The sequence below is a fragment of the Cnephaeus nilssonii genome (assembly GCF_951640355.1).
Source record: "Cnephaeus nilssonii genome assembly, chromosome: X".
In the NCBI taxonomy this organism is placed as follows: Eukaryota; Metazoa; Chordata; class Mammalia; order Chiroptera; family Vespertilionidae; genus Cnephaeus; species Cnephaeus nilssonii.
In genome coordinates, this window is record NC_137071.1 from 119,770,096 (window position 1) to 119,792,354 (window position 22,259).

At 42.9% G+C, this 22,259-nt stretch overlaps 1 protein-coding gene across 3 annotated transcripts in view; it reads left to right on the plus strand.

Annotated features, from left to right (window-relative positions):
• The window catches only part of TMEM255A (transmembrane protein 255A), a 54,537-nt gene that overhangs the window by 22,691 nt on the left and 9,587 nt on the right, over positions 1-22,259 (plus strand). The window contains exons 5-9 of one of the 3 annotated variants that reach the window (XM_079764496.1): positions 2,694-2,762; positions 4,203-4,274; positions 4,676-4,764; positions 13,665-13,827; positions 20,888-21,031. In XM_079764496.1, the coding sequence (XP_079620622.1) occupies positions 2,694-2,762; positions 4,203-4,274; positions 4,676-4,764; positions 13,665-13,827; positions 20,888-21,031 (537 nt within the window). The remainder of the gene's footprint in view (positions 1-2,693; positions 2,763-4,202; positions 4,275-4,675; positions 4,765-13,664; positions 13,828-20,887; positions 21,032-22,259) is intronic. The other 2 variants (XM_079764497.1, XM_079764498.1) reach the window with 2 other exon arrangements.

Genomic DNA, 22,259 nt, shown 5'->3' on the forward strand with positions numbered 1-22,259 from the left:
CCCGGCCACCCTGAGTCCCGCCCCCTGCGTCTCCTGCTGGCCCAATCGTGGGCGTAGCGGAGTGATGGTAATTTACATATTACCATTTTATTATGTAGGATAATATTGCATTGTGTGGATATACCAAAGTTGGTTTGTGCAGCTGATGGACATTTAAGTTGTTTCTACCTTTTGGCTATTATGAATAATGCTGCTATAAGCATTCATGTACAAGTTTCTGTATGGACATATGTTTTCATTTCCCTTGGCTATATATTTATGAATGGAATTGTTGAGTCATGTGGTAACTATATTTAACCTTTTGAGAAACTACCAGACAGTTTCGCAAAGTGGCTGTGCCATTTTACATTCCCCTTGCAAGTGTATGAGTGTTCCAGTTTCTCCACACCCTTGTCAACTCTTGTTATTATCTGACTTTTTAATTCTAGCCATCCTAGTGGGTTAGTGGGCTTGAAGTGGTATCTGATTGTGGGGTTGATTTGCATTTGCCGGAAACACTTAATGTTTTATTACTGGCTTCAGTCAAAGGCAATGGGTAAAAATCCAAATTATATTTACCAGAAGTTTCCTCTAATGACCTCTATCTGCCTTTGACTCCAGGCTCTGTGTACCTCCCACAGATAGTGGCCTGAAGGTAGCACATTTGACTCAGGGGGTTGGGGTAAGGCTGGATGAATCTTTAAGAAAACCTTTGTGTTTCCACGGTACCTGTCCTAAGACATCTGCCAGTCCTCATTGATACCCAGAGACTTTTGAGGAATGAGGCTTTATTCATCTATAGTAATATCTGTTGGCCAGTTTAAATTAAAGGTACATCTTGACCCTAGTATCGCTTGGATGGGTTAAAGCCAGCTTTTCCTGTTTTTGAAGCCCTTTAATGTCATCTTGCCCTGTCTTTTGGCTTGGGGCATATGAACTTCTCAAGACCTACTTTCCTACACACCCCTATAAATGTTTCTTATACCTTTTTTCTCTCATCTCCTAATTCCTCCCTTTTCCCTCCCCCAAATATAGCCATTAACTAGATGGGAAAGTCATAGTACCTTTCTGTGCCACAGTTTCTCCTTCTCCAAATGGATATAATAATAACCTACCTGTCAGGGTAAGTATGAGGACAATATGAAGTCATGGGTGTGTACATGCCCTAAGAAGGCTTGGCACAGAGCAGATACTCACCACAAAGCAATATCTGTTTCCATCCCTTCACTCCAGAGATGGTGAGCCATTAGATTAAAAAGGTTGCTGAGCCCTGGCTGAGTGACCTTTCCTTACCTCTCATTTGCATAGGCTTGTTCTTCCTCTGGGATCTCAATGTAGAATAACAACCAGAAACACCAAATGGGCAACCATCGCATATGTGCATTTTCATTTAGGGCATTTGGTGGCTGAATGCTTTTTGCAGAACCAGGAGGTCAGGAGTGCTGTGACCAACAAGCACATCAAGTCTCCCATTCCACAGGATAATAATGACTTCTGCTATCACCCGAACATGGAAAATAAACCCTGCTGGGTTTGAACATGAGAACTCTCATTCCTTTCCAGCCCAACTCCAAGCTAAGGCAATAGGACAATGTACTTTTAGAACATTGGGCAACCAGGAGGCTTATGTAGAAGCAGCTGATGGAAAGTCCTAGGTCCTTGATGGTATGGAGGCTAGGAGACAGGAGGCACTTGGGTGCCAGGAACAGGAGATGCTAAATCACATATGTGGGAAAAAGCAGCCACCAGGATCATTGGAAATGCTGAGAGAACTGGGGGCAGGGTGGGAAGCAATTGGTAAACTCCCATTGCCAGGGTGCTTTGGGCAAACCCTTAAGGTCAGTTTGCATAAACTGATTGTCCTGTCCCAACCTGCTTTTGGCCCAAGCCCCCTACCACTCAGGGGATGTTTAGTGTTACCCTGAAAGTGAACAACATCCCCTGCCTGCAAGCTTCCAGGTAGCATTGTGTCTATCTGTTCTATGCCAACCCCCACCCCCTGTACCCCGTGCCTGAGAGCTTCCTTACTAGGAAGTTGGCCAGGCCAGTAGGTAAATCAACTTTTCTTAAGGCCCATGTTAGTTTTCTGGGATTTTGCGGTACTTTTGGAGTTCTCTGTCTTTATCTAATTTGTGAAAATGGCTCATAGTTCAGGTGAGTTAAAATCTCAGTAGCTGCCCATCCCCCTGGAGCTTGCTTCCTGAGCTCTTCCTTCTGGAAAAGCTGTGGCTCTGACAGCAGGGAGTACCTGTCAGCCAGCCCTGGTCCTGTCCTCAGGCGATAATGAGACCTCATTGTTAGAGCTATGCTGTCCAACCCCAGCCCCTCCCCATCATTTAGAAGTGTGATATTGCAATAACCTGGAGCTTTGAAGCTCAGTCCCTGTGAACTCTGTGCAAGAAGAAAAAGACTAGGAATAAAATGAGAGAGGAAATTTGAGGAAACCCATTTCTCAATCAATTCCCTAATTTCCCATTAACCAAGTGGTCCAATTGAAAGCAGTTATTAGAACATTTTTATCTGATCTTCACATTCTCAGTCTTCTTAGATTAATTAACTCAACCCACTGCCTACTCTCTCAGGGGTGTATGTGTGTGTGTGTGTGTGTGTGTGTGTGTGTGTGTGTGCTTTCAAATCTTTTATTACCCATCAGACCACTTGCTGCTTTATTTTCCAAAGCCAAAACCCCTTTGGTTTGGTGTTTCCATTTATAGGATCTGAAACCACTCTACGCTAACCGGTGCCACTATGTCCCCAAGACATCCCAGAAGGAAGCTGAGGAGGTGAGCCAGAATGAGGCTATATGTCTTACCTTTTGGGAGTCTTCTGTTCTGTCTAAAACTTTTTTCTTTTACTCCTTTCCAGGGGCCTAAGGCTGGCTGCTAGGTATCTATTTGATTTGCTCTTCGGATCAGAGCACAGTGCTAATAAGGTTATGGTCATAGGTTGGAGCCTCATGAGGCCTAATAAGATTTACTTTGTTCTATGGACACAGGCTGCCCCTCTGCCCCTGCAGGCAGCCTCTCAGTTTGTGGCTTTGATCCCTAGAGAAACAGATAAGAGTACAGAGGCCACAGTGCAGGGTCCTCCCCCATCTCTGTGGATAATGGTTCAGTTGCCTGTGGTTCAGGTGCCCAAGCTGGAAGAAAATCAGGAGCTCCACCAAGGCACTAGGCCTAGACTAGGAGGCAGATCCTGCGTCTCCCACACACGAGGGGTCAGGAAGTCAAATGAGGGTAATTGAGAGGCCTAGTTCCCTTGGAGGCTCTGGGAAGGGCCGGACTGTTAGCCTGGCCCCTTTCATGAGGCCAGTCTGATAATGTTTGAATTGGGTACATGACAGTCTCTCTACACTGACCCACACAGCTCTCCTTGTATTCCATGTCCTTTCATGCAGAACTAGAGTTGGTGGACAGTAAGGTGAAGCACGGCTCCATGTCATTTTTGGAGAGCTTCCATTTCAGTACATAATAGCCCTTCCCAAACCCAGAGATCACTTTCATAGGAAACCGTACTGTGTGCTTCTAGGAACCTTGACACTTTGGTTCTCTGTTAATATCTAAATTGAAAGTCAGCTCCCGCCCCTGCCCCCAATAGTTAGAACAAATTTAAACTTGTGATTGGGAGAAAAGAGAGACAAGTGGATATAAAATGACCACTGCATTGCACAACTTCAGGGGAAGCCATTCTATATAAAATATAATGTGAAGTTATATTTTATGGAGTTAGGCAAAGCGATAGCCCTGCTCCCAAGGCATCAGGGCAAATACTTTTTTTTTTAATGGCCCTGCCACCCACTTGCCTTCTTTTTCTTTCCCCAATTACAAATTTACCATTTTTCTAACTATCCTCAGGTTAGAAGGGAGGAGTAGAAATATGTATGCTTATCAGAAAGGCCATGAGCATTTGGATGAAAATGAATGCTCATTTACTATGAATATTCTCTATAACACAACAGAACAAATTTACAAGCACTTCATTACATCTATATATTCATCCATATGTGGGAGAGAGTCTGGAAAATATTTTACCAACAAGAGTAAATGGAAATTAATCTTTAAAATTATTTGCCAATCAAGATGGGTAAAATGTCATTGCTCTTGTCTTGATTTCGTCGTCATTGCTTTCTTGTGTTAATTTGGTGACTGTAAAAATGTTAATTAATAACTTCCATAGGTTCACTGATAATCCTGGTCCCCCTAACCCTATTTTTCCTATATAAGGTCATAAGTTCCTCAACCAAAAATTCTCCTTCCACGAGGGTTATGAGGAACCTTACCCAGGCAGCTAGAGAGGTACCATTGTACTTCAGAGTGCATGTGACAGTCCCTCTGTCTTCCTTCCCATCTGGTCCCCTTTCCTATACCATGATTTGCCTTCCCCTTTCATATCCTCATTTCCTACTGTCTATTTGTTCTTCTGTCTGTTCTTCCATCCATCCTTCCTCCTCTCCATCTCCACCTTTCAGGGATGGGGCACTGAGGGCGTGGCTGAGGCTGGATTTGAGCCCAGCTACATAGTGATTTGCTTCATACACAATTCAGCCAGTCCCCTGCCTAGCCCTCCCGTGCACTGGTGTGTTCATCTCACAGCCATCTTTACCGTCTCCATCAGTCGCTAACTCACATTTACAATCCCAGAGGGTCCTGCCTCCCATGCAATGCCAGCTCATTTCCTCACTATTGTGTGCCCTCAGGTGAACTGCCCTCACCTCAGCCGTGGATTCTGCACGCCTCGCATCCGGGGCAACACCTGCTTCTGCTGTGACCTCTACAACTGTGGCAAGTAAGAGTGGAGCCTCCAGGCATGGGAATATTGGTTTGATCACAATGGATGATAGAAGGGTTAGAATGGGGGAAGGACATGCCATAGGGATCAGAGAAGTAGAAGACCCTGGTCAGTTACCAGATTTCAGCCCAGATGCATTACCTGCCTTCTCTGTGCCAGGAAGCATGTCAAGTGCTTTTAAATATTTGATCTCATTTCATTCTTGTCTATGATGTCTGTAGAATTATTATCCCCATTTTACAGATGATGAGAGTGAGGCTCAGATGACACAGACAACTAGACCAAGGTCACACAGAAGTTGAAAATGATAGAGATAGGGTCAAACAGAGTTCTAAGTCAAAGTTGAACAATACTGAACAAGTTGCCCTAGCCAGTTTGGTTCAGTGGATAGAGTGCCAGCCTGCGGACCAAAGAATCCTGGGTTTGATTCTGGTCAAGGGCACGTACCTTGGCTGCAGGCTCCTCCCTGGCCCTGGCCCTGGTTGAGGCTCGTGCAGGAGGCAACCAATCGATGTGTTTCTCTCACGTTGATGTTTCTCTGTCTTTCCCTCTCTCTTCCACTCTCTCTAAAAATCAATGGAAAAATATCCTCGGGTGAGGATTAACAAGTCATTATTGAGACTTTCTCTGTGCATGGGCCTGTTCTAGACACTGGAGATTCAGCAGCAAACAAAACAAAAATCCTTGCCCTCTTTGAGCTTCTATTTTATTAGGGAAATCAGTCAATAAACATGAATATACAGGGTTGGGCAAAAGTAGGTTTACAGTTGTTCATATGGAAAATAATACAATAATTTAAAAATATTTGTAGAAGAATAAAGTTCGTGTTTTGGGTACTCACAACTATAAACCTACTTTTACACCACCCTGTATAACATACCAAGTATTAATCAGAGCACTGAAAACAAAAGAAGCATGAAAGGCAGATAGATAGTAACAGGAGGGGAATGTGTGTGCTGTGTTAGATGGAGTATCCAGGGAAGGCCTCTTTGAGGAGGTGACATTTGTGTAGAGACCTGAGTAATGTGAGAGGGAAACCCAAGTAGATACCTGGGGGGAAAGAGTTTTTCAAGCAGAGAGAACAGCAAGTGCAAATGCCCTGAGGCAGGAGCAGAATTGGTGCTATTTCTGCTACAACCATTCTGGCTCTCTGCCCTCCAATTGTGAAAATATCATTTACTCTTTCTTTCAAAACAAAAAGGAGCTAGGAATACAGAGACTACTGCTGTGGAGTTCACAAGCTAGTAGGGAAGACAGATATCTGAACAATTGATTGCAATATAGTATGATAAGTGTGGTGGGGAATCAGTGGATGTACTGGGGACACTGGCAACACAAATGATTGAAAGTCAGAGTTGCTGGGGGGTGCAGTGTCAAAGGGGAGTTGGTGTGGGAGCTGAGACTTAAAGGATAAATAGGAAGTTAGGAAACAAACTAAAAGTGGGTGGAAGTTGAGAATTATTCCCAAGAATTGTGGGGGTGGGGTTATACAGTTATACAAGGGGGTAGGTGGTAAGAGCAGATTTGTAGTCACAGGTCAAATTATGGAGGACTCCTTGGCCATAGAAATGCCTTTGGACTTGACTCTGTAAACAATTAGGATCCATTGGAGGATATAGCGTGGAAAATGGATTTGAGTGTTTAGAAAGGAGCTAAGGGGTCACTGCAAGAGTTTAGACCAAAGAGAATGGATCCTGGATTAAGTTGCTTTGGAGATAATAGACAGCAAGGAACACTTTCAAGAGCAATTTAGAAAGTAAAATTGACAGGAATGCATGAGCAAAAGGTACAGAGTATAAGTGAATAGCCCTGCCTGTGGGGTGTGTCAGCCAATTCCTGCCCATGCACATATTTTCTCTAGACTCTCAGTGCAGGAGTGCTGAGGGCCAGGAGAGGGAGGGAGGAAGGGGGGAGTTGGCAGAAGAAGTCTGAATGGAGTTAGATCCAGAGGGGTCAAATGGATGCAGGCCCCCCACCCTCACTCACATTCTCTGCTTTCTGTATGGGGCGGGGTAGTTTCTCTAAATTGAGGATTAAAACCAGACAGATGGACAGACTGGAGGCAGGGAAGAGAAGGGGTGAACACACACCAGTCTTTTACCTTCTTTGCTAGCACCAGTTTCATTTCGTTAAAAGGTTTGGTGGAGGAAAGGAAACTTAAAAACTCAAATGAGGTTTGGGGATTATCTGGGAGGTTTAATTATTCATGTTATAATAATAACTAACACTTGTAAAGGACTTCCCTCATAGCAGCAGTGATTGAGAGCTGGCTATAATTGTACTTCCTGAGTCCATCCTTCCAAAAATGATCAAAGGAATGTAAAATAGGTCCCAGGGGAATTGGGGTTCTGTAGCTATCTTTCCTTTTGCCTCTCTTTATCCATCCCTCCCCTGCTCTGCCATTTCCTCTCTTTTTTCCTCCTCCCTCCTCTTAACAGCCTCTTCCCTACTCCTTGCTCCCATCTCCTTTCCGGCTTCAAGGCCTCCTGGGGCGGCGGCTGGAAGTTGGCCAAAATAGGGCCTGAGATCTGAGAATTAAACAGGAGGCTCACTGAGGCTGAGAAGCGATTCCTTGCAGACACACCTTTCTCTTTGCAATTAGGTGTATTTATGATGAAGGTTTGAGTAAACTAAATCCTACTTTAAATTCCATTTAGCTGAGCCCTTAGATTTTTTTTTAAAGTAGAGAATCAAGCCCAGTTTATCTTTCTGTCAAATCTAATCTTCATAATAACTGACTTTCTCGTTTTTTTCTTTGTTAATTCTCACCCGAGGATATTTTTTCCATAGATTTTTAGAGAGAGTGAAAGGGAGGGAAAGAGGGAGGGGAAAAGAGGGAGAGGGAGAGGGAGAGGGAGAGGGAGAGAGAGAGGGAGAGGGAGAGGGAGAGAGAAACATCAGTGTGAGAAAGACACATCAATTGGTTGCCTCCTGCATTCGCCAGACCATGACCAGGGATAGAACCTGCAACCTAGGTATGGAAGTGCCCTTGACTGGGAATTGAACCCACAACCCTTTGGGGTGTGGGCTGACTCTCTAACCACTGAGAAACATCATCCAGGGCTGACTTTCTAACTTTTTTAAAGCAAGTTATGCTAGTATTATCTTTAAGGTTCTAAAGGAATTTTATGAGGAGCTGTGCTAAACTCTGGGCTCGCTAAAGGCAATAAACATGACTTCATGTTATCTATATCCCAGGCTCCACCCAGCACAGGCCCAGGCATGAGTAAAAGCCCGATGAAAAGGGAGTGACATTTATTGAAAAGGAACAAAAAGAGGAACATCCTTTTCACCAGGAAAATAAAATATGGGACTAGGCAACTAAGAGGGTCATGGGGACATTGCTCTTAAAGATCTTCAAACCTGGAAATGGTTTTCACCTACCTGGTGCCTGGTGACCAGCCTCAGGCAGCAGTCAAGGCCCTTTCCAAAGTCTGTCATGCTAAGATTCCAAGGGCAAGGCCACTAGAAAAGCACTTACTAAGCTCTTCATCAGGAAACCGTCACACTGGGTCATAAATCAAGACCATAAGACTTAAGAGGTGATGATCCTACAATAGAGGAGAAAGTTTACCTTGACCCAAGGCTTTTTCCAGCCAGCGCCCGAAGAGACCTAAACTCCAGGCCTAAATATAGCTAGCCGCAAGCATTCTGGGGCTCAGAGTCTTTAATTTTGCCGAATACGTATTTGTTTTCCTCACATGAAGCCTATTTTTAATCAATTGCCAGATCCTTCAGTCCGTTTCCTGGAAAGGAGGCCAAGAAAAAAAAGTGGGAACAAACACATCAGGCAGTCATTTGTTCAGTGCTATGGAAACACAGAGTTGCTACTGTCCCCTCAAAGCCACAGACCTTCTCTGACGTCAGGGGCAGTGAGGTTTTAATAGCAAACATAGATTATTTCATTTTGCCTTGTGCAGGAAGGTGGCTTTCTCTAGGACACAGCTCCTCAGTAGCAGCCTTTCAGAGCACTTTACTCAGCTTTTGGAGAGGCCAAGTCAATATCACTGGTTTTCACTGTATAACTTAAAGGAAGTGAAAGGAAACGGGGGTGGTTTGTGAACTGCTTCAGTTGGTAATAAAATGAAAGATGATAGCTTATTTTTACTCATTTCTTCCTTTGACAAACTTTTATCGAGCTCCTACTATGTGCCCGAGACTATTCTAGAAGAATACCTTTCAATAAAACATAATTTTACCCTTAAGGAACTTAATTTACCAGGGAGATTGTGGGAAGGGTTGGGAGATTAGACAGAATGCATACAGTAAAAGAGAGATGCACAGAGGCTGCCCTTGTCATTGCCTGCCAATCAAGAGTTGGCATATGGTTCCAGGCTCTTATCAAAGAGCAGAAGCATGCCCTTCTGCCTTATCCAGGATCTGTTGCCTCCTACTTGGGTAAATGGGGTCTGCAACACAGGTACACCCAGCAAGGGGATGAGAGCCCATTATTGAGTGATCAATCTCATGATCAATGCAATGATCAGTCTTGGAACTGTTATTCATTCAGCAAGTACCTATTGATGACCTATAACATTTCTACAACTGTGCAAGGCAGTGAGGGAGAAACAAATGTAGGTAAAAGACCACCCTTGCCCTCAAGAGATTACAGTTTAGACAGAGACATCATGTCCACCTTGGCTTGGTTGTAGCTTCAGTACCCAGCACAGTACTCAGTACTGAGTAGGCTCTCAATAGACATTGGATTAAATGAATAACTGAATTATTGACATATGTAAAGTGCAAACTAAGAAAAACAGACTCGCCCTAGCCAGTTTGGCTCAGTGGATAGAGCATCAGCATGCGGACCAAAGGGCCCCAGGTTAGATTCCGGTCAAGGGCACTTACCTCGGTTGCAGGCTCCTCCCCAGCCCGGGCCCTGGTTGGGGCTCGTGCAGGAGGAGGCAACCAATCGTTGTGTTTCTCTCACATCGATATTCCTCTCTGTCTTTCCCTCTTTCTTCCACTCTCTCTCTCTAAAAATCATTGGAAAAATATCCTCGGGTGAGGATTTTTTAAAAAAAGAAAAACAGACTCTCTGAGGCTATGGGAATCCAGGGAAAAGGCTAATGAATTGGCACTGGAGTCCTTGAAGAAAGCCCTAGTGAGGTTGACTATTGAAGTTTTGAGCAGTGGAAGAGATTAGGATAGGCAGAGAATAGAAGGCAGTATCTTGCACACAGGGGGAGAAATCTGAGCAAATTTTGGAATAAGTGCCCAGCAAGGCCAGTTGGGGACTCCAGCCTGGCTGGAGTGTGAACTCCATTTTAGAGTCAGATTATGGCAGACTGAGGAATTTGGACACATTTTCCTGAAGGTAATGGGAAGCCATGGAAGGGTTTTGATTAAATAAATGACTTAGTTTTTAAAATGTTTTAGGAAGCTAAATCAGGCAATGGTAGGGTCTGGCAGGGGATCCCTGCAACCATGGAGGCTTGAGGGTAGGAGTGCTGAGAATGCAAAAGATGAAATTCCAGAGGAAGTTCTGTAATTCCAGAGACTAAACCAAATGGAACCATAAATCTCAAACAGAAACAAACCACACTAATTTGCTAAATCCTGAACCAGATCTAAGTATTAACGGTCTTTTGCTTCATAGTTCAGTAAAAAATATTTCAATAGCTACTGAACCCACTCAAACAGAAACCAAACGTATATTCTCTACAATTACTGAATATTTTTAAATGAACTGCTGATCTTCCATGTGGTGGCCTGTGCCTTTAAAGTGTTAATGCCTTTAAGAACAAGATTCAAAGTTGAATCTTGTTGCCAGCGGCTGGCTCTTAGAAGGGAAAAAATATATAGCTGCATATTTTGGTGGGGGCTCTTATTATGTGCTGGAGTGCTGCTTTCATACATTCTTTAATTAAATCCCACAGGCCCAGAAGGGTTAAGAAAGTTGCTCAGGGTCAGACCACAAATAAGTGACAGAGCCAAGGTTCAAATGCAGTCCTACTCCAGAGTTTGCTATGCTGTATCTATATGTACTGCCAGCCTGCCCTCAGTGTCTTAGGAGGTAGGCATAGATATTTTGGTGGCAGTCAGAAGCTTCTCCTGGGTCCCTACAAGCCCACACTTTCCCTTATACCCAGGCCTATCCTTTCCAGGGGATAGTCCCTGTCCAGCTGTGCCTTTTTGAGTTTAAGTAATCTGTGTGTCCTCCCTAACCCCATCCCCAGGACTGAGTATAGTGCCAACTAACAGAAGACACTCAATGTATGCTTATGGATGGTCTCTTCAATTATGTTCTGGAAAATACTTAAATCCAATTAAAATTCTGATGAATTGAAATACCTTTAAAATTCCACTACGACAGCTTACTATGTAAAACAGTGGTTCTCTAACATCAGTGAGCATGTTAACACAGATTCCTGAGCCTCACCCCCCGCCCCCCTAATTCTGCCAAATTCAGTAGGACTGAGGCTGGGCCTAAGAATCTGAGTGTTAACTAGCTCTTTCTCAAAGACATATGATCATACACAAAGACACCCATAGGCACACACAAATAATGTACTGACACACATAGGCAGACACACATACACACAAACGCAGATGATTCTGACTCAGGCTGTTCTGTAATCACACTGATTTCAATTTGTTAGAGAAACACTGATTTTAAAGAATCCTAAGATAAATTCATCTCCCAGGTTGAACTCTTTTCTTGTGTGACTAATCCCTCCTTGATTCATTCTGAAGGTTAACCTTTAGTTTTGTTTCCCTTTTTCATTTTCAGCATTCTTATAGCAGGGGAGTCACGTGTAATAACCATCTTGATGCCAGGGCGTTTGGTTCTGACTTTCATTTTAAGAATCACAGTGTTTTATTGTTTTATTTTTAAAATATATTTTTATTGATTTCAGAGAGGAAGGAAGAAGAAGAGAAAGATAGAAACATCAATGATGAGAGAGAATCATTGTGATCAGCTGCCTCCTGCAAGCCCCTCCACTGGGGATGGAGCCCACAACCCGGGCATGTGCCCTTGACGGGAATTGAACCTGGGACCTTTCAGTTCGCAGGCCAATGCTCTATCCACTGAGCCAAACCGGCTAGGGCAAGAATCACAGTGTTTCAGATTCACTATTGCTTCCAGTGGTCAAGTTGTAAATTAGTTTGCCACATCCAGGAGGACAGGAACTTCATTTAATTCATTCACCAGGTATTTATGTAGCATCAACTACGTCAGGCACAGGGGCTGCCATAACAAAATATCAGAGACTGGGTAGCTTCAACAACAGATATTTAGGCTGGAAGTCTGAGATCAGGGCGCCAGCATGCTCGGGTTCCCAGGAGAGCTTTCTTCCTGGCTTGCAGATGGTAGCCTTCTCACTGTGTCTTCTCGGGGTCTGTGTATGGAGATCTCTCTCTCTCTCTCTCTCTCTCTCTCTCTCTCTCTCTCTCTGTAAAACCCCCAATCCTATTGGATTAGGGCCCCACTCTTATGACTAATCTAACCTTAATTACCTCCTACAAGCCCTTCTTCAAGTACAGTCACATTGGGAGTTAGGGCCTCAACATATGAATTTTGGTCACAATGCAGTCCATAGCAAGTAATGTGATAGAGAATGACTGAGCTTTTTTTTTGGGGGGGGGGAGGGGGTTGTCTTTAAACAGAATGGTCAGGGAAGACCTCTCCAAGGAGATGATAGGTTTTGTTCAGCAACTCAGCTGTAGTTCTTTATTGGGACACTAGTAGCCCCTTGCAGGAAGATTCCTGCAATAGGGCTTCCTGCTGGGCTCTCCCCCACCCCGCCTGCTTGCCTCCCTTCTCCTCTGGCCCCGCCTGCTTGCTTCTCCGAAGCTTCGCTCCCTTCTTCAGTGCTTGGCTTCTTCCTATGTTGTCTTGATATGCAAATTAACCACCACCTTGGTTGGGTTAATTTGCATACTTGCCCTAATTGACTGGTGGGCGTGGCTTGGGCATAGCAAAGGTGCGGTCAGTTTGCATATTACTCTTTTATTAGGTAGGATTGTTTTTTGTTTATTGGTGTTTTGTTTTTAAATATATTTTTATTAATTTCGGAAGGAAGGGAAAGGGAGAGAGAGATAGAAACATCAATGATGAGAGAGAATCATTGATCAGCTGCCTCCTGCATGCCTCCTACTGGGAATTAAGCCTGAAACCTGGGCATGTGCCCTTGACTGGAATCGAACCCAGGACCCTTCAGTCCACAGGCTGATGCTCTATCCACTGAGCCAAACCAGCTAGGGCTGTTGATGTTTTTTGTCTTGAGAAAGGAAACACTGATATCTTTGAAGCCTGAATTCAGATCCCAGCCCTACCTCTTGACTTGAGCAAGTTCCTAACCTCTCTGTGCTTGTTTCTTCATTGGTAAAAAGAGAATAGTGATAGTAGCTACCTCACAGAGTATTTTAAGGATTTACCATGCTGTCTAATAGAACTTGATGCGATGATGGAAATGTTCTGTAATCTGCTCTGTCCAGCACAGTAACCAGCCACTAGTGTGGCTATTGAGCATGTAACACGTAGCTGATGAGACTGAAGAACTGAATTTTAAAAATTTTACTTTAAATTAATGAATGTAAATATATATAGCCACATGTGACTAGTTACTGCCATATTAGCACAGTTTTAATGAATTCACATATGTAAAATCCTTAGCACTGTGTTGGCATATTGCCAAGTGTCAATAATGTCATCTAGAATTAGTTAGTGATAACAAATGTTTCTCTGGCAGGTAGTAGTTTTTTATTGTTGATTTTTAATAAACAGCAATCACACTTGGATTTATTATAGTGTCTTGCTCCCCAAGTGCATTCATACCTATGATGTCCCTTATGATGGTTAACCTGTTTTTCATTGAGCTGGGTGGTAGCCAAAGCCTTAGGGCCTAACCTGCTCCCTGGGGACTGACTGAAGTGTGCTTCTCCCTGTCCAGCCGGGTGGAAATTACTGGTGGGTACTATGAATACATCGATGTCAGCAGTTGCCAGGACATCATCCACCTCTACCATCTGCTCTGGTCTGCCACCATCCTTAACATCGTCGGCCTGTTCCTGGGCATCATCACTGCCGCTGTCCTTGGAGGCTTTAAGGACATGGTAAGGAAGAGTCTTCCCTTTCCACAGAGGCCCCTGTTGGGGGTGAGAGCCAGGCTGGGGTAAGGAACAATGGGCATGTTTTGAAGGGAGGAATCAGAAGCAATTGCTTCAAGAATGTAACTTCCTTCAAACATCTGCAAATATTTCTTGTTAACATGAGTTGCTTATGTTCTTATGGCACATTCTGGGGTGGAGGGAGAGGAGGGTGTTATCAATTTTCTGGTTCATGCTGGTTATGTAAATACTAGAGGCCCAATGAACGAAATTCGTGCAAGGGGCTCGGCTCTTGCAGCCCCGGCTTCGTCTGGAAGGTCATTTGGCTGTCTGGTCTAATTATCATATTATGCTTTTAATAGATAACCTTTTCAAACTCTCCCCCACCCTAAACACACTTTTAGCAGAAATCTTTTAGGGTAATTTTTCCCCAACAGACTTGGGGAGAGATGGAAGGAAAGAGTTGGTTTTTCAAAGTCATTATTGTTGAGAGTATTACAGATGCACCCCTCTTCCCCCCCCCCCCCCCATTGCCCCTCTATACCTGGTTCCTGGGGTTTTTTTTAGCTACAGGTAAGAGTAATGATAGTTTCCCCCTCTCAGGAAATTCATCCTGGAGTTTCTCCAGAAAGAGCATCTGGACTCCTTTTTTTACTCCCCCTCAACTGCCTGCATTTGAAGAGCCAGCTGTGGGCTAAACTGCTTGCCAGGTCTTGTCCTCAACCTCAACCTCAACCTCAACCTCAATCTCAGTCTCCCCACATTCCCTAACCTCTCTTTCAACTCTTTTTCATCTTTGTGTGTGTGTCTGCAAAGGCTTGCCAGGACTCAGCATCCAGTAGGTGCTTCATAATAGTGGGCTCCTTCCTTCTTTTGTTTCTAAAGCATTTCTAAGCTTTTATTTGCTTATTTAATAAATCTTGATCTCAAATTATAGAGATAACTAGAGGCCCGTTGCACGAAGATTCGTGCAATAGTCCTTCCTTCCACTGGCTGCCGGCACTGGTTTTCCTCCGGCACCCGGGACCCAGGCCTTCACTCTGCCAGGAGCCTTCAGTCTTCGCTCCAGCTGGAGCGCCGCTCCTTTAGCTCCCTCTGCCCCCGCCCTCCTCCTCATAGCAGGCATCCCGCCCTGCCCAGCCACTCCGTGCCTGCATGCATGCTGCCCAGAGACCCGGAGCGGCTGGGGGGGTGGGGCCGCCACCATCTTTGTCTGGTTAATTTCCATACTCACTCCTGATTGGCTGGTGGGCGTCACGAAGTGATGGTCAATTTGCATGTTTCTCTTTCATTAGTGTAGATAGCTTTAGAACTGATTATCCTCCTGGCTTCCTATGAGAATATAATCAATTGAGGTGCTTATAAAACCCAGATTCCTGGGCCCCTCCTCCAGAGATTCTTATTTAAATGGTCTAAATTGAAGCCCAGGTGATTCTGATCTACAGTCAGGACTGTGTACCATTGCTTTAAAGGAATGTCCCTCATGTGTTTAGGGAATTATTTTGTACCTAAAAGCGGTTTTCCTTTGACTCCAGAAATGAGACAGATAGCCTCTAGGCCGTTGGCTATTTCTGTCCCATTTTGGGGTCCCTGAGGAACAAGAACCTGAAAGACAGTTTGTAATTTGACTCTGGACTATCAAAAGGCTGCGTAATGGAAAATGAAAGGTGGGCTAAAGAAAAACTCTGCAGTTTTGGGCAGCAAATCCCTGGCAGAATCAGGCTGACTGGAAGCATTGAGTGTTCCTGCTGGTGACTAGAAGTCAAGTGAAATCCTTTCCTGCTCATGCCCAGCCTGTCTGTTTCTCTCTCTCTTTCAAATGTGCACTTCTCATTCCCATGCCCCTTCTCTCATTCAGGAAAGCCCAAGCACAGAGGAGTGGGGAAGCATCAACAAGATGGGGCCCTCAGAAGTAGAAGGAGCAGGAAGAAGGAGGAGGGAGAAGGATTTCCGGTTTGGGCCTGAGGGAACTTTGGGTGTGAGAGCGGAAAAACTGTTTCTGGGTTGGGGCTTTTTTTGGAGAAAAGAATGTCCTTTGTTCTTGAAGAATTTCCCCAGGGTATAGGTGAAAGCGGAATCTAAAATAGGCTGGCTGGTGGAGAAGCTCCTAGGTTGGTGAGTAGAGGAGATGGGTCATGAGGACCAGTGTGAAAAGTACTCTGAATCATTCCTAGAGCATTCAGACATGGGCACAAATGGAGTGGGTGGTGGCTACTTGGTAGTTTCAGTGGGGTTCCCAGCAAGGACCCCTGTCAAGACTCAGTGGACCATTGATGTCTAGGTTTATTTCTGATTCATAACTTCACTGTGACTTTGGCTCTCTAGGGAGAAAAGGGGGTTTGTTGATGGTCTGTCCTCATAGGTGGAAGCAATGGCCCTTTACTTTCTATGAAATACTTTTGCACAATTACTTTCTCTGCTCTACTAGTAACTTGTGAAGTAAGTAAGTATTACTGCCCCCATTTCACAGATGAGGGGCAAACAGAGGTCAAGTGACTTGCCCAGAGTTAAACAGAAGAGCTGGGACTGAAGCCCAGGTTTCTCAGATGCCAGAGCCTTTGCTCTTTCTACTCCATCCCAGCTTCTCTTAATTAACATTTGGATAGCCTTTTCTAATTCTACAAGGGTTTTAATGGAAATTACCTCCTTTGTTTCGATGCTTTAATTTCAAAAAGAAAAAAAATAAAGCAAGTTGTTTATAACTATTGGGAGCTTCTTCAATAGTAGAGGAGGAAAGCAAGGGAAATTCTGTTCATTATCAAATGCCAACCAAGCCCAAGAACTCTGGCAAGGACCAGTGAGGAAAACAAAAGATGAAAGCAAAGGTCAGGGGGCAAGATATTTGATTCATAAGGTGAGAGAATACTAATAGGAGTGCAAGATGGGGCCACCATGGAAGAATTACTTAGCTCGCTGTATTAAAATTATACATGATATATAAAATCCTGGAACATCAACCAAATGAACCTAACTAAAATCTACAGCCTAGGTCGAAATGTGGCTAGTGACTTATGATGTACCTTCCCTCTAAGTGGAATGCCCTGAGGTCCGCACAGAGACTCAGGGGTGCTGGCTGATGAAAGCCATTCCCTAGGGAGTGAGGATAGGAGCCAAGGGCTGTGAGCTGGCAGTCCTCAACAGGATCAGCTAGGAGCCACCATTTCCACAGTTGTGGGATCTTGAAAGGAAAAAGGAGGACTTCATTTTCTGACCAGAGGTGCTTGGTTAAAAGGATCTTAAAGAAATGTTTGATAAAGTATTTGCTGACCAAAGCTATAAGGATTAGAAATGAATCTTTCAAAAGTGATAATATCTTGTCATTTTCTCCTAATAGTTGTCTCTGGTTTGGAGTAAAGTGGGGAGGAATAAAAGTGGCATTCTTTCCAAAGTTCGCAATTATTGTCTCAGAACAGACTCCGCTTTATCCAGACTAGATTGCTTTCAACGTTTCCTGTGCTACCTAGCAGCCTTTATTGCACTGGAGTTTAGAAAGCTACGGATCAGTAATGGGGGTCTCATAGCTTAAAAATTCCAGAAATTTTAATAGAAATACGCACACTCCTGTATACACACACAAATAGAGACAGTGCCCAACTCTTGATTATCCATACAAATGGAGGTGTCAATGACATGGAAAATGGAAAAAATATTTAAATTTATTATTAAAATATTTAAATTTATTGTAAAATCAGAATTATTGCTTTAAAAACATAACCAGACCATTTATTTGGGGCCATCTCTTTTGCTCCTTCCCTGCCCAACTCTTCACTCCACCTTCCTTCAATCCCTCACCTTATCTTGTTGCCCGGTCCATTTTCTCTCTGTCCTCTACTCTTAACTTTCTTCTCTCTGTGGCTTTTCAGTGCTCATTCAATCTTCCTCTCATATTTTGTCTGTGTTTCTTTCTTTTCAAAGATTATCCTGGCCCCCTGGACTTGGTAAATACACACAAAAAAAAACTTTTATAGATAGAGTTTACATTGCGTGATGGTTTCTCTCTGGTTAGGCTTAATTTATTTACATAGAAGAACTGGTTTCACTTTGCAAGAGCTGGAGGGTGTGTTTGTTTATTTGTTTGTTTATTGGTGGATATTATGGAGATTTCATTGGTGACCTTTCATTTTTAGGAAAAGAAATCTATGAAAACAAAGTAATGACAATGATAAAGCATTGAATCTAGAAATACTCTAATTGGATGCCAAGTTATAGAAATACTATTTATCTTCTTACCTCTTTAACTCAATACAAATAATTAATGCATTATTTGTTTAATTAATTACTACATCAAGAATCAAAATTGGCCATATGTTAGCTATACAGTTGGGAAAGATATTTGGAAGTATTTTGTTGTTGTTCTGAGAAAGTACACAATGAACCATTGATCTATTATGATGTATTAGATCAGTGGTCGGCAAACTCATTTGTCAACAGAGCCAAATATCAACAGTACAACAATTGACATTTCTTTTGAGAGCCAAATTTTTTAAACTTAAACTTCTTCTAATGCCACTTCTTCAAAATAGACTTGCCCAGGCCGTGGTATTTTGTGGAAGAGCAACATTCAAGGGGCCAAAGAGCCGCATGTGGCTCGTGAGCCGCAGTTTGCCGACCACAGTATTAGATAAACCATGCTATTGTACCCAAAGCATTAGCACCCAAGTATAAGTATGTATTCTGATAAAGATGGATAATGACTATCCAATCCACCTTGGTTAGTCATATCTCTTTTGATTATAGAGGGTGGGTTTTTTTTTAATTGATTGAAGGCCTAGGGAATATGATTTCTGGGACTTCCTCAGGGATGAAATTTCTTCTTAGAATTCTGGTGGAGAGGTAGGGGCATTTCTGAGCACTCTTATTCTGTAAAGTGAACAAACCCTTGGGATCCAAGATCTCAGCTCTCTCCCACAAATGAGAGAGGCTAACAAACATTTCTCTGGTTATCTGTGAGCTGCATCATAATGACAGGTTTGTAGCTCTTCAAGCCTCCTAGAAATGTAAACAGTAACCCACACCAAGGAAGAGAGCAACAGAACTGTGTTGAAACTTGCTATAAGGGAGTTTCCCCTGCCAACACCCCAATATGGTTGCCTGTGCCACTGCCAAAGCCTGCCCACACATTTTTATCACTTGAGAGTAAGCTTCTGTTTTCTATTAATATAGAGTATACTAGAGGCCCAGTGCACTAAAATTCTTGCACTCTGGGGGTCCCTCAGCCCAGCCTGCACCCTCTTGCATTCCGGGACCCCTCAAGGGATGTCTGACTGCCAGATTAGGCCCCATCCCCCACTCCCCATGGGGGGAGTGGGCCTAAGCCATAGTCGGACATCCTTAGCGCTGCTGAGGAGGCGGGAGAGGTCAGCCTGGCTTGTGGCTGAGCGGAGCTCCCCCTGTGGGAGCGCACTGACCACCAGGGGGCAGCTCCTGCATTGAGCGTCTGCCCCCTGGTGGTCAGTGTGCATCATAGTGACCAGTCATTCTGGGTCATTCTGCCATTAGGGTCAATTTGCATATTACCCTTTTATATATATATAGGATGTATACCAGAAACAAGACACATTTATTTTGAAAACAGCTCTTGATTATCCATACAAATGGAGGTTTCAATGACATGAGAAATGGAAAAAATATTTGCCCCACACCTTGACCCATGTGGCACTCAAAAGATACAAATCACAATCCTCTTTAGGAACTAATGAGCAGTGGTGACTTCCTTTAGCAATGCTTTGGCCCTGTTGGGAGCAGGACTCCCATCTGGGACAATATTAGCCTTAACATTTAAAGGGCTATACACATCACCATATTAAAATGGTATTTAATTTTTTCTGCATTATTTTGTTTGCAAAAAATAATCAGTATACTCTGCTTGGTCTTTCCTGGTTTCTGTTCACTGCTAGGGTTTTGCCTCCAGCCTGCAGAGCTGATGAGAAATAAATACACTTCATGTCTACGTGGCAGCTCCTTCGAAGGATTGGAATCTACCAGAATCCTCACAACTCTTAAAATCCCTTTGTGACCCATAACATTTTTATCATAGCAAGAGCAGTGTCTATTTGACATTGTGTATTTTGGGTCTTGTTTTTTTTCTTTTAAAATATCACAAATAAATAATTTTAACTTTTCTATAGGTTTGAATTTTTCAAAATAAGCTGAGAGGAAATGACACAAGTATTGATATTAGTTGTAAAAACTCTGGCTATATAACAGAAAGTGAAGAGTCCTCATTTACCACTTACTACTACTCCCCTTCCCAGAGATAAACACAGTTAACAGTTTGTTGTGAATCTTTCCAGATTAATTTCTTTTCATTTACAAACATATATTCATATAAAATTGATTAGGTCTTTATTTTTACATAAATTGGGATCATGCTATATTAATATAACATGGTGGCTTCCTTTTTATTTATTTTTTTATTTTGGAAAGAATTTATTCTGAGTCAGTCCATTGTGTGCCTCCCAGATATTTTCATATTTCCATGTAGTGATTTGTTAGATGTGGTGGCTTCCTTTTTAAAGACTTATTTTTTAGAGCAGTTTTAGGCTTACAACAAAATTGAGAGGAAGATACAGAGATTTCCCATATACCCCAGGCCCCCACACATACATAGCCTATTATCAGCATCCCCCACCAGAGTGGTACCTTTGTTACCAAGGATGAACCTATATTGACTCATCATAATCACCCAAAGTCCATAGTTTACCATATGTTCACTCTTGGTATTGTACATTCTAGGGGTTGGATAAATGTATAATGACATATCCATCAGTGTAACATCATATAGAGTATTTTCACTCCCCTAAAAATCCTCTATGCTCCATCTACTAATCCCTCCCCCCAACCTCAACCCTTGGCAACCACTGATCTTGTCTCTATAGTTTTGCCAGTGGCTTATTTTTTTTTTAAATTTAACAACATATCCTGGACAACATTTTCTGTCACTAAATTGTTTATCAATAATGGTTATGTCTTCATGGTATTCTGTAGTATAGATGTACCACTGTTTATTTAACCATTTTTCTAGTGATGAACTTTAATGCTGCTTCTAATGTGTTGTTTTCTACAGAATCCAACTCTCCCGGCATTGAACTGTTCTGTTGAAAATGCCCATCCAACTGTTTCTTATTATGCTCGTCCTCAAGTGGCATCCTACAATACCTACTACCATAGCCCTCCTCACCTGCCACCATATTCTGCTTATGACTTTCAGGTATGTTTTGAGAAAAAAAAGAACTCTCCATTACCCTTGCTCTCATTCATGTTCTCTTGTTCTCTCCTTAATCATAGAACCTCCCTAATATGTATAAGGAAGCCAGGCTCTCTGTCCCTGATGGCTTTTAGCAGCCTTTGGATACCAGTGACTAACATAAGGACTATGTAGGCATGCAAAGATAGGATAGATGAGAAGGGCGAGAAAGACATAAGAGGAGAAGAAACAGAGAGATGGAAGAATAGAGGAGAGAAAGATCAAGGTATCTCAAATTGCCTTGACCTACACCAATGAGAACATGGTACTCATTAGTACCTCACCATGAACCCTTGTCCAACAGTGGCATTTTCTATTTCTCTGCCACAGGAAGAGGCCTCGTCCTGATCCTTAGCACAAGGACATTCTGAGCCACACAAGGGTTTGAATCAAATCTGTAATAATCCCTTTTTTTTCCTCCAGACTTCCTAATTAGGACTACACAGAGAAAATATTTTTATAACTCCCCCCTCGCCTTTGTTGTCCTATTATCAAATAGGTCAGGAATAATGTTACCAAATTTGCACTTTCCCTATTTCCTTTTGAGCTGAGACTAAGCACAGAAAAATGAAACCAAAAAAGGCTCTTAATTAAAAGGGATTCATTGTGTGCAGAGTACTTTGAGAAAACAAATGAAACGATCCTTTAGGCATTTTTAGTGGTGGTAAACTTGGCCACAGAAAAGTAGAATTGCACTAAAATCTGGTTAATTCAAAATTTGGGAACCAAAGGCAATATCTTTGAAGGAAGGGAGGCTCATAATGAATTTACTTCTATTGATTAAGAGCCCATAAATGCTCCAAGGGGACATAAAAGCAAGAGTGTTTGGGGTGCTTCCAGTTAAACAGCTAGTTTAGAAATGCAAAACCCTTGGGAAACCTAATTTGAGGTTCAGATTACCAAAATAATTGAAACTAGAAAACCCCATATAGTTGAATAAATCATATATTTGTTTGGTTTAGATACTGTTTGGGGAGGTCTAGGATTCCACATTGCAATAGTAATACTGTTGACCCTTGAACAACACAGGTTTGAACTGCACAGGCCCACTAATACGTGGATTTTTTCAATAAAGACACAGCCCTTTGTATCTCAGGCTTTTGCATCTGTAGATTCAAGCAACCACAGCTGGAGAACAGTATTTTCCATCTGTGATTGGGAATCTGCGGATATGTCTGCATTGTCCTATGCC